The sequence below is a fragment of the Epargyreus clarus genome, unplaced genomic scaffold, assembly GCF_041222505.1.
Source record: "Epargyreus clarus isolate Ecla_fem2 unplaced genomic scaffold, WU_Ecla_fem_2.2 ptg000014l, whole genome shotgun sequence".
NCBI classification, from domain to species: domain Eukaryota; kingdom Metazoa; phylum Arthropoda; class Insecta; order Lepidoptera; family Hesperiidae; genus Epargyreus; species Epargyreus clarus.
Genome location: NW_027332222.1, coordinates 2,356,057 through 2,369,829, shown reverse-complemented (window position 1 = coordinate 2,369,829; position 13,773 = coordinate 2,356,057). Strand labels below are relative to the sequence as shown.

Here is a 13,773-nt window from a genome sequence, read left to right as displayed (position 1 = left end):
ACGAATGTTCTGTATAATCGGTTTTGTCGTAAAGCTATTACTGTCCCATTGCTGGGCACGGTTCTCCACTCAGAGTGGGACGGGCTATAGCCAACCGCGCTGACCAAGTATGATTGTTTTTGCTATGTAAATATTCGCATGTATATATTATATTTCAAAATTGACCCCTAGGGACAACCAAAATAATAATCTAAAATACGGAAAACTATGTTTTTGTTTTGGTTTGCAAATTAACATGACCTGAGGAAAGTGTAATTATTTTGAAATTACGGGTAGACATTTAAATAATACTTATTGCATTGCGATTTCTCTTAAACGTGCTAATGAACGTGGTAAAATTATAGTATATAACTAACTAAGTCATTTATATTAATATTTGTATAATTCCTTATAATACTTGCAAAATACTATACTCACTCCATAAAGTGAATGAAAATATAGTAGAGTTTCTAGACCATTTGTACACAAGGAATCCAAAATGAAAATACAAGTTCATATTCTTCTCTGCCTAATGTTGGAATGTAAGTAAAATCATCATAATTTAATAGCATTAATAAGTAGTGCCAATGAAAAATTTCATTGATGATGACGATTTATGCTAAAATCCTAGAAGTTTCTGTTGCGCTGGAGGCCCCGCCGCTCTATTAACTATAACTGCAGTGTTAAGTACTGCTGTGTTCCTGTCTGAAAGTGTGGTAAGCAAGATATACTTAAATTTATTTGGGGTTAATTATGTCCATAAGCGGGAGTAACCGCTTACCACCAGATAGATTGCATGCTCGTTTGCTATTTTAATATAAAAGGGCGAATACATAACCAGTTCGAGAAGAATGTATAGTTATAATTTTAGTTTCAATCAATGATTTTCGAACTTCCCACGCGAGAAGTTTCGGAAAGTTCTCAGCATTTTCATTAGCGACAACAGTTGAAAGTCTTCGATAACTACAGCGAGGCCGCAATGAGTTCTTTACTCATTTTCCAGAACATCTGCGTTCGTGGCTATTATTGAAATACTAAAATTTTATAAGAATTGTTATTCTGAAGTAATGTACCCAAAAATAAAGTTAAGATTAAAACTACTTCGCAACAATCAGCTACCAATATGGATGATAAAATAAATTAAGAATCATGATAATTGCATGTCGTATGCACCACCCTTTTGCCCTCATTGACTACGTGAAGATTACTCACTCCTAACAAGAAAATGTAACCAGTATTGAGAATTGAAATAGTTGCGTAAAAAAGTTTTGTCATGTTTCCGTGCTCAAATGTCCTTAAAACTCTGAAATACTTATTTATTTGTTATGTAAATCACGCAGTATAAGTTATTTATTCGTAAATTTTCCCTAAAAATGTTTTTATTTGTCAAGAATTAAAAAAAAAAAAACTGACAAATCAGCCTTTTGTGGCCTCATTCAATTTCGAGGCGGCGAAGTATCTTTACTAATCAAAGGTACGAAACGTAGGAAAAAACAATACACAAACATGTAGGTACCACCACTAACACGTGTTTGCTTAAAAACAGAGCATAATCAGTAACTTGACCATGACGCTTAATCGTTATTTAACTAACGCTAACCTTGACATTTAAGTGTTTATTTTTTATTTGGTAAAATAATAATAGTTATTACGTCGCAATATTACAAAAAATGTAATGTTGATTGGACTGACGATATGAATTTTGGCGTCTCATCGTCAATAACAACTGTATATACCTACATCATATCTGTCTTGACATGATGATATTTGGATATTTTCGTATGTATGTATGCTTAATTTTTTTTTGCTATTGCAAAATTGACTTATTAACCTTATCTTCCAAAAAATAGCTGACTCATTATTATTTTCGAAAACTGCTATCTCCGTGTTACCAAGCAATCAGTAGCTCTAATAACTCTAACAGCTAGTACAACCAAGATTATTTTCTTAATAAGTAATAGTGACTACAATAAAATTTACCATCATGGACGACTTATGTATGTAACGTTCTCTATGCGCCTTACTTGAGTTTTGCATAACAGTAGTACTTAGGTATCTCAAAATATAATTTTCGTATTTAACAGATGTCAGCACCCAGTTCACATCAACTGGCCGTCACCCAAAAACCCCGTGTGAGGTTCGTGGCACGGCGCTAGTGGAGCAGTTCTTCAACATCGTGTTCGCAGAGTTCCACCGGTCGCCTCCAGCATGCATATGCGTGCAAATGTGTCCAGACCAGCCCACGTACTGCTATCCCAATGGATGCTTCAAGAAGGAAAAGAAGAGAGAGACGCCAGTTTCTAGGATACAGCACGAGGGGGCGAAGACCTTGTTCCTTGTAGATAATGACAAAGATTTCTTGATAGATGTGACGGGAAGTGGTAATTCAGCGGCTCCGTCTGTTACTGGTGAGTTATCTGATATTTTTTGTATTAATAACGAACGACTAAATTGCTTATATTCTTTATTTGAATCTTTAGTTTACAACTAAATAAATTAGTAATGCATATTCTTAGACGTAATATATTATAATAATTATTTAATTTAAATATATATATATATAATATATACATATATATTTTTTATTTTTTACATGACATTTTAAATTTCACTTACCTTTGTACTGTATATTTAAACTGTATTACACCATGCATTTTTTATTATTAATTAATTCAATTCAATCTAATTGCAATATTTTTAAAATTCTTGATTATTTTTGAAATGACAATTTATTCAATAACATCTTTTATTATTATTTTTCTTCACAATATTATGTTTGTTATGTAATTTAATAATATTTGTATTTTTAATTCATAGCTTTTATATAATTGACATTTGTTAATTTGCATGTTGTCGTCGCCTATAATTGTCCTGGCACTTAGATTTATACCTACTTGAGTTTGTGTTATATTTAATGTATAAGTGTACAGTATGTTGGCGATTCTATTAATAAATAAATAATAAATAAATAAATAAATAAATACCAATATATTCCCAAAACTATATTCAAATCAGTCAAGTAATCACTCCAATGAATCTCTTATAGTTTTAGTGTCTTTTAAATTTTCGCGAAATTTTCTTTTATTTTCAAGAATATAGCGTAAACCATGTTAGGTTAGATATTTATTTGTGAAGTAAAAAGTAATAGACACACATTATTTCATGAGATATATTAAGCAAAGTACAGTACACTACAGTACATTATACTTACAAAGTTATGCCTATAGCATTACCTCGCAATTTATATTCAGCGATTCTTTAAATATTAAAATTACTATAAAAGTTAATTAATTCGCAGGTAAACCTGAGAGGCCCTTAAATTATTACCCAATAGGCCGCCCAAGTCCCTTCAAAGAGATAGTATTTAAATACAAGAGGCTTCCGAAATTGGAAATGAAATATAATTTGAGAGAACAAGTGAAAAACACAAAAGAGAAGAGAGCGGAGGTCGACGTATCCAAAACTAGGTGGCCAACAAACAAACAACTAAATAGAATGCCATACAAAATCAATCATCAGAGAAATTCAAATTACTTAACGTTCTCCGAAACCAATCAAGTGGAAACACCGAAGTATTTCAAGAGATATTTAACTAAACGGGAAAATCAAAATGGTTCAGACATTGGTGCTTTATATTTATACAAGGACGCTTCAAACTTCTCTTTGGAAACTTTGATCGACAACTTGATCGAGAGGGGCCTCGAGGGCGTCAATAGTACATTAGGATTGAAAATTAGCAAGTCGGGTGAATTGAAAGACGAAGATAATAAAGGCGACGACAAGTTTATGAATAGTGTAACTGAAGTTGTAACGGAAGATACAACACGTGGTGTTAATATAGTAAAAGCGGATCAAAATAAATCTAATGATAAAGCCGTTGTGAACAGTACAGCTGCGTATTTCGAAATGATGACAACATTATCCAAAGAAATTAAGAAACAAAACATCGCTAGTATTAAGACTGTAGAACAACTGACTGGTAGAAAATATGAAGAAAATTTAGAAATAAATATCTCAAATATATTTAATCTAACGGCGATCAATACTACTAGAACTAATCATGTAGCAGAGAGTAGTAAAACAGTTATTATAGGAGAAGAAACAATAGAGTCTACCACAAATAAAGTTCCTAAAATCCTTCACAAAGAGGTGACCCCACATAAAAATGGACAAGTTAAAAAGAGCAAGCAAAGAATTGTGAGGAAGTTACGAAATAGAAAGCTTAATTAACGTCCAACAATCTATTACAGACTGTACTATTGTAAGTTATCGTTTCCTTATATAAAATTAAGTGAAAAATCTCATTCCGTCTATTATAATTTCCTATTATTAAGTTCCTACTTTCGAGTCGACCCACTTGGCGGAGCGGGATCCATATAGGTGTGACGCGCAAAGGGTTCCGGGTTTGATCTCCGGCCAAGAAGATATCTTTATGAGGAATTTACTTAGCTGTTCTGGGTCTGGGTGTTTGCGTTTTCGTCTTTGTATTTGTACTTGGCATCGTCGACAGAGAGAATCCATGAGTGTAGAAAGCGTCCTATAAAATGCTTAAATGTAATCGAATACCTTTACAAGTTTCTACAATTATTCATTATACTAAATTAACTGTTGATTAACATTAAATGGACGTTACTTGTTCATATACGGAAGTTCCTTTTTTAATTAAGATTTATAGTTTATAGCCTACTAGTTTTTACCCGCGGCTTCGCTCGTGATAAAGGTCAATGACAATAGTTGTTTTCTCAATTCCTCGGAAACAGTGCTTTTTTCTTTACTTACTTTTCTGGAACCCGGAAAACGTGTGTACAAAATTTCAAAACACTCGATTTGGTACTTAAGGCGTGAAAGCGTTACAAACAAACAAACTTTCGCATTTCTTATATTAGTAGGATATTGCTGACGCTAAATCATTGTTCCAGTATCAACTAAATTTAATCTAAACAGAGTGAGGATAACGAATGGCGATCGTATTAATTCCGCTTGGATTCACGGAATTACTAACAATGAAGATTATAATTTCATGGCCGGGACTTCCGTTATCCGATGGAATTTGGAAAGGGTAGTGGTTGGCTGCACGAATAAATGAAATTGAATGTCTGTCTGTGGTGTCCAATGAAACGAAATTTGAATTTGGGCTCCTTCCCTTATTATATGAAATGTAGAAATATTGTCGACTTTTTGCTTCTGTCCGTCTAATAATTTTGAAATCGATTTTTATCAAACTTGTACAAGTAGGCACAGGACTCTGACATATAATTTAATTAAAAGTAAACCTAATTGTACGAATAATTTGATTATATTGGCAAAGAATCCGGCTTTTAATCTCAAATAACTTCTTAGAATTTCTGTTATTAAAATTGGTTTTTCTTGCTTTAGCGGTGAAAGAAACCTATATACCTACTTAAGAATTATCCAGAATATTCTTAGTTTTTAATAGTCTACTAATTCTCACTTCACCTCACGCGCTATATCATTCATAAGTGAGACAATAATTGGTGTTCATATTTTTTTCGTTAAAATTAGGGATAAGTACCTATATATGTATCCAAAAACCAGTAGACCAGAAGAGGAACCGTGTGGCAAGCCGGTCCACAATACCGGACATCTGGGCTCCATTTGGTAAAATGGGTCGAAGCCTGCCGTTAAGGTAACGGTTCAGTTAATGCTGTTATTGCTTATAAAAGTCTGATATTAAACGCTATTAGCTTTCATGACCCCATGTAGGCACTATTACGAGTACCCAGTCTTATGGACATCTTCCAAAATAAATGAGAATGAAAGTAATGGAATTCTTGCGTTTATTATTACGTCTGATGCCAGCATTGAATAGACGCCAACCGATAATGGAGGAGTGCTTTTGTATTGATATGTTATGTCTAAAGCTGATTGCGGCGAAATATCAAATTCGTCTTCTTTTCGAGTCAGTGACATTGTACTTTCGAGTGTGAAGATGAGATCAACCTTTGTATGTGAGGGATTTTGACTTTAGATACATGTGTGTAGGGGAATAGAGTCTTGAACGTTGAGTTGAGTTTCCATTGTTTCGTAAGCATTCATTCAGATGACATAATTTCAGTCGTCTCAGAACAATTGAGCAATCAGTATGGTTCGAGCGGGGACCATCGTAACACCTATTTCTAGCGTGAAGGTGGAAGGCTAAGAAACCTACATATGAGGCACCTTATACCCAGAGGTGGTAACGCTATTGTTACTGCCTTCAGACAGATTATCTCTTATTTTTAGTTGGTTACAAATGCCAAATGGACGGCTGTATACTGATACTTGTTTGCTCCTTGAATTATAAAAAAAAACTTACTAAAACAAAACATACTATTACGATGAATAAAATAAAGTACTTTGATAATGGACCACCTCATCATTATATTTTGTCTATCGAAAGCAACTAAATAATTGCCTAGAATTTTCAATCAAGATTGGGTAGCGAAATTTAATTAGATCTGAATTTTAATACTCTCTATCGTCAATCATCTAGATCGTTACTCCTGTTTTGTGGAGCCTACATTATTCAAGTGGCGAGACCTCAGTAATTTTGGTCTAGTTAAGCTGAGCCAGGTGTTCCCGTAATTAAGGCGCTAACTGAATACCTAAGAAGCTCGAACCTTCTTGTACAAAAATCGATAATAAATTATAAACACTCGGGAAGATTTTCAGACTTAAGCGGTGCTGTGGTCTGGTTTGTAGGGTGTGGTAATGGTATGGTTAGTCCTCAGGGTACCAAAGTACAGGTAAGCAAAGACACAGATACATGCCTTCTTCAGATGTCCATTGACGGCAGTAGCCACTTAAGTGGACTGCATACTCGTTTGCTAACTCTATATTATAAAAAAAAATAGACGGCAGTACCCAGTACGTATATGCATAAATGCATATTTTGTCACTACAATCTCATAAAAACATCCAAACACACAAACCATACATATATCAAAAAAATCAAACCTACATTTACGTCTAGAAATTTTAAACAAGAGCGATAATCCCGAACAATACCGCATACAAAGTAAACCGCATTACAAACTCGGGCAGGTCGCACCGCATGACCTAATGGCCCGAATTAAAAAAAATCCTTTCAACGTTTAACTAAAGGCGGTAGTACCTATCCATTACATTCAGAAATGCATATTTTGTCACTACAATCGCATAAAAGCAAATTTACGATCAAACAAACAAACCATACTTATAATAGAAAAAATAAACCCGCATTTACTTGTGGAAATTTTAAACAAGAGCGATAATCTAGAACAATACCGCATACAACGTAAACCGCATTACATACTCGGGCAGGTCGCACCGCATTACCGGCTACTAGCCCGAATAAACAAAAAAAAAAATTGAGCCGTCACGGGACGCCTGGCAGATGTGAAACATCGACATTATTTTGTAAAAGTAATATGCAGGAAAGAACATATTGTGATAGGAACTAAATATGTCATAATGATAAAATAAAATATTACAATTTTTTTCCAGATAACGATGACTATTTATTGAATTCGATTGCGCATGGCGACGCGTCGCCACACCGTACACACTACTGCATATAGACTGTATATATATACCATGCGTCGCCACGCCAGAAATCGGTTTTACGTGCGGCTATAGATGTTTCACATCAAAAAATATTTACAACGTTTAAGTACAGGCGGTAGTACCCATTACATACAGAAATGCATATTTTGTCACTACGATTAAATAAAAACAATTTTACGACAAAACAAACAAACCATACTTATAATAGAAAAAATAAACCCGCATTTACTTGTAGAAATTTTAAACAAGAGCGATAATCTCGAACAATACCGTATACAACGTAAACCGCATTACAAACTCGGGCAGGTCGCACCGCATGACTGCCTAATGGCCCGAATAAAAAAAATATTTACAACGTTTAACTACAGGCGGTAGTACCCATTACATACAGAAATGCAAATTTTGTCACTACGATTAAATAAAAACAATTTTACGACACAACAAACAAACCAAATTTATAACAAAATAATTGAACCTACATTTACGTCTAGAAATTTTAAACAAGGGCGATAATCTCGAACAATACCGCATACAACGTAAACCGCATTACAAACTCGGGCTGGTCGCACCGCATGACCGCCTAATGGCCCGAATGGAAATACTTTTTCCTTTACAACTTTTAACGGCTGTTTATTTGTTCGGATGTATATAAAAGTAAGTGTATTATTTATCGCCAGATCTTTTTGTGCTATTTAAGATTACAAAGTCAGGCTATATTTCTTTATAAATGGAACAAACGCCTTTTATTATACTAAAAGTGGTTAAATGTAACGGTGCGAAATTATGTAATATTTACGAGAACAATAAGACATATTTTTTTGTTAGTCTTAGTATGATTTTAAGGCGATTTCATCTATCATCACTGTAGAACTTTTTGATATTTTGTTACACCTAAAAATAATGAAAATTTCCTTCATTTTAAAGTTATTCTATTCATTACAAGTGCGCAAAGGAAAAATTGTTAAAGCAGTATTTTATACCATACATATTAAAAATCATTCACACAGAGTATAAGAACATATTTATGCACCTTAATATATACTATACCATTTTATCTCTTTCACGACATCAGGAATTTAAATCTTAATCCTGTTGGTTTCTTGTGACAGTGTCGACATGAATCCTGGCGTTCATGTGGGAGAATGATTCATTTCATATATAAATATTCCTTTTTTAAAATCACATGATATTAATTTCGAACTACCGCTCCGTATTAACAATTGGCTACCTGTGTCATGGTATAAAAAAGGGGCGCGCAACTGTCAACAGATCAGAAGTTGTCCAATAGTGGGCACGGCACGGTGGTGCTCTGAACTGTTTGGTGTTTTGCTTGGGTGTTATTGTTACTATGGTGGCATTAACGCTTATTCATTTAATTATTTTAACTATATTTTTATAAATATTGGTTAAATTAGTTGAATCGAGATACCATTGTAGATCTACCTACCGGCGCGCCCACATTCATATTTCAAACTCTACTCTTTGAGAAAACCCCCTAACGTTTGTACAGGGATATAATTTCTTAAATGCAATACAATACTGAAATTGGCAAGCGCACTGCCGTGCCCCCAGATAGCAGATGAAACCCGACATGAGCGGAAAACGATTACTCCGTAACTCCAGACTTGCTCGACGTTGAAGTTTCATTTCGCGGCAAATTTTTTGAACATCTGTGATCTGATAACTCTTTCCTAGGACATGATTTATGTCTGGCGCTCTCAATTTTCTTTTAAAAGAATCCACATTTGTCTGACGGCTAGAAGTGGGTTAATTAAATGTTTTACGCTTGAAGGAATTAAATTAAGCTTTCTAATGGACTTGGCTAAAAGAAACATACTTAAAAATATATTTCATGTTATATTTTACGTTTAATTAAAATAAAAAAAAAAAATAAATGGGTTAATTCAGTGTCCTAGGTAGCAATACAACTATCCCCTGCCTGTCGTAAGAGGCGACTAAAAGGGGTCTTCCGGGGTTGCCGGCGGCAAGAGTGGGAGCTCGAACCGTCCGGAGAGCAACCCCGGGAAGAACGGCGGCATGTGTGGTCGCATACCGTCGTAAACACCAGGTGTGCGGGAGGAGCACAAAGTTCTCCCCCCAGGGCAGAGCCCGACCGGGACATCGCGCTCGGAGGACTGCGGTTGTGTTCCATTGGAGATCCCGGAGTTCTCCACCAAGCGCTGAGGACGGCCAACGGGGGGGTTTTAGTGCGGTAAAAATCCCACATAACCCGGCGACGCTCCCACGTCGTCGGGTACCTTTTGAAGGTTTCCCCCTCGAAAACAAAAAGAAAGGTAGCAATACAACTAGGTAGGGTTCAAATCTTATCTGGAGTTCATTACAAATATCCATGAGCGACAACGGCCACTTACCATCAAGCGGACAGCAACCTCAATTGTAACTACTATATAAAAAAATACTAAAAAAATGGAACCAAGAAACCTTGCTTAAAAATGAGCAGCCATAATTTAGTAAATATGACGTATCAGTTTGGGAAATTACCGTTTAAACATCGGACGTGTCATTACCAGTGCCTATGGACAGTTTAACAAATGGCACCGAAAATTATCAGCGTAATTACCTGTCAGAAAAGTAATTAAGTGCGGCAAGTTATCGTTTCGGATGGAAACGTCGAATATGAAAAGTTGCTTTTAACTAAAAACTTTGGTTGAGTTCTATCCTGTTTCTGGTTCTATATGTATCTCCGTTTACGGGCTTTTTTATGAAATAGGAGTAGCAGACGAGCATGCAGTCCACCTGATGGTAAGTGAAAGAAAGAAAGAAAATATTTTATTCAAGAATATTGCAACACACAGTATAATTGCAAACAGACAAAATAAATAAACAAACTGCACGGTTATAAAATTAGTTTCGAAGGTGGTAGAACCCTTTGTGGTTCGACTCCGGCGGCACCACCGCCACACCTATTTCTACCTAATAACAGCAGTGTTAGGCGCTGCTGTGTTCCGGTTTGAAGGGTGTGGTAAGGGAGACAGACTTTTCCGAGGCGATCCAGCTTAGTCCTCAGGGGTAGCGGCGCATCTGTGGCCGACCTCAGGTAGGAATACCTAATCCTATCTGGGGTTCATTACAGATGTCCATGGGCGGCAGTAGCCACTTTATTATTAACTTTTTATTTTTTAATAATATAAGAGTAGCAGACGAGCATGCAGTCCACCTGATGGTAAGTGAGGTCGGCCACAAATGCGGCACTACCCCTGAGGACTAAGCTTAAATGTCTCGAAAAAGTATGTCTCCCTGTCTAAAAGTATGATTCTTTATTATTTGTATTTATTCGTATTACCTATCTGGAGAAAATAAAAAAATGTCGCTGTTTTTGTAGTTTTTCTTTTTTTCCTTGTGATAATAAAAAGGTTTCGAATTGAAGATTAAACAATAATGTAAGCGGACACAATACGGTGTATTTAATCAACATTTTATTTTTACTATTTTATATTTAATAATGAAATCAGAGAAATTGAATACTGAGGATCTGCTGAAATTTATAAAAGTTAATGTTAACGACAAATTAATTTGTAAAAGAAATCAAATGCATACTTATGGTAGTAATTTCTGTAACATAATAGTTTACCAATTTACTCCATGCCTACATGCGAAAATTTTGCTCCAAACTCATTACGTTTCCAATATGCTTATTATGACTTAATCGCTTGTTCAGTTTGTCTTTCTGCTACTCACAAATTAAGCTTCGGATAGGAATGGGGCATTCATATGGAGAAGCAAAAACAATAAGTATTTTGCTTATAAAATTTTAAGAACAGCTGAAGTGATTTCAACGGGAATATTTGTCCCTCATAACAGCAGTGTTAAACGCTGTTGTGTTCTGGTTTGAAGGGTGCGGTAACGGAAACATACTTTTCCGAGGCGTTCCAGCTTAGCCCTCAGGGGTAAAGGCGCATCTGTGGCCGACCTCAGTTAGGAATATCTAATCCTATCTGGGGTTGGTTACAGATGGTTGGCAGTGGCCACTTACCATCAGGTGGACTGCACGCTCGTCAGTCACTCCTATATTATAAAAAAATCTTTACAATGTACATACAAATGACATGGAATGATTTCGTATAAATTTGTGTTGCCAAAAAAATAATATAAGATAATTATGTATATGGGTATGTTTCCTTAGCAAATGAACATATTTTTGATGTGGGTAGCGTATATCTATCACGTGCACTTCGGATTTCTACAATAATACAAGCATTAATGTCTTTGAAGCCATCCGTAACAAACACAGATATATCTTGGAAATAGCAATCATGCAAACCTGCTATTTCAAGGAATTAATTTGCGTATTAGGCGCGCAGTCAATCTGCAATTAAGTGGTCATCTATTTCCTCTGGCGACATGCCAGAGACCTTGTCGCTATATGGGTCAATCGGATGGTTACTTCAAGTATTTTGTCATGTTATTGACCACCAAAACATATTCTATTGTAGAAGCAAGGTCATTACCGTCCAAATCTAAATAAGACAATAGTCTTAAGTTGATCAAAGATGCAAAACCAGAACAAAACAGCATTTAGCAGAAATTGCTGTAATGTTAATACCTCTAGAGTCGGACTACAAAAGGCTCCACGAAATTCACCTGCGACCATGTTTAGAATGCAATCATATTAGTCTCTCAGGAGTGCCAATACATTAAGATATCCGTATTACATATCCACAGAAAAAAAGGGAATTTATTATATTTTTTATAATATAGAAATAGCAAACGACCATGCAGTCCTTTAGATGGTAAGTGGCTACTGCCGTCTATGGACATCTGTCAGCAGCTCCGGATAAGATAAGAGTCCTAGCCGAGGTCGGCCACAGATGCGCTGCTTCCGCTGATGTCTAAGTAGAAACGTCTCGGCTAAGTATGTCTGTTTTTATAATATAGGAGTAGCAGACGAGCCTGCAGTCCTTTAGATGGCAAGTGGCTACTGCCGCCCATGGACATCTGTAATCAACCCCAGATAGGATTAGATATATATTACTACCTGAGTTCGGCCACAGATGCGTCGCTACCCCTGAGGACTAAGTTGGAACGCCTCGGAAATATATGCCTCCCTTACCACACCCTTCAAAACAAAACACAGCAGCGCCTGACACTGCTGTTATTAGGCTGAAATAGGTGTGGCGGTGGTGCCGCCAGAGTCGAACCACAAAGGGTTTTCATTTATGAATATAATACTCGTATATATTTAAAAAAATATCGAGAAATGCCTCCATAATTACCATACGGTCCATCACTATTAAGAAAAGCGTCGGCGGAACATTACTTTTCGTTTTTGCGTTGCTCGAATCAATTTCCTCGGAAAGTTGCCGAATTAGTAAATTGGCTTCATTAGTTTTTAACGGAAAAGTTTCCTCGTTCCGTGAATATTCATTAGCTTCGTGTGTTCTCATCAAAACATGGAATCTGTCTATTAAGGGAATTTCTTAAGATATTTTGCAGTTTCTTCGTTTCTTTAGTTATAATTCCTGTTACAATAAGAGAAAGCCAGAGTGGTAGAGCGTCTAGTGGTATTTTAGGTCTGCATTTTGAAGGTCTAGAGATAGAATCTCAGATATCTGTGATTTTTCGATGTTATTTGCATGTTATCATGAACTTATTAGTGTGTTATTGCGACTAAAAATATTGTAAATACGCCTGAGAGTTCTGTAAAAAATAGCAAAGAAGTGTGAAGTGATAATCCGTATTTGACTAGCGTAATGAACTATTGCCTAAATTAGTCTCAACTAATTTATAATACGTAATATTGCGTGCCTGGGATATGAACATGGGGCCAGACTCCTCGATTAAAAGGCCGCTTTTCCTCCACTAGGCTTTTCCTCCACGAGTTGTCGTAGGTCAGTTTCACAACGGTTGGCAAAAATGTTTAAAATGTTCTTGCTTATATTTACCAAACCATCGCACCGAATTCAACCAAACAAATGTCACTACATAGAGCTTTACACTGGTTTTTTTGGCAACCTCACTCCCTGAATGGACTGCAACTTCACAGCATCCGTTCAGCAGCTCATCAGGTGCATCGCAGTTCATCATGAAGACACTTCCTGTGCCTGGTCCAGTTGCTCTCCGCGAATACCCGGACGGCTCAAGTAGCCCAACTCGCCATCTCTCTTCGCCCCAACTTTGAGGCCTCGGTTCTTCCTCACATCTCGACTCACTGCATACTTACGAGGGCGTTCCGAGAGGCTTGCAAACCTGGACAAAGACTTCACGGATCACAATCATCGGATATCGACC

At 36.2% G+C, this 13,773-nt stretch overlaps 1 protein-coding gene across 1 annotated transcript; it reads left to right on the top strand.

Moving 5' to 3' along the window:
- The first annotated feature begins 377 nt into the window (after positions 1-377).
- Positions 378-4,326, top strand: LOC140747162 (uncharacterized). The gene is made up of 3 exons (XM_073079437.1): positions 378-521; positions 2,064-2,387; positions 3,278-4,326. The coding sequence occupies exons 1-3, from the start codon at positions 479-481 to the stop codon at positions 4,207-4,209; spliced, it is 1,299 nt and encodes a 432-aa protein (XP_072935538.1). The 5' UTR covers positions 378-478; the 3' UTR covers positions 4,210-4,326.
- Positions 4,327-13,773: the final 9,447 nt, after the last annotated feature.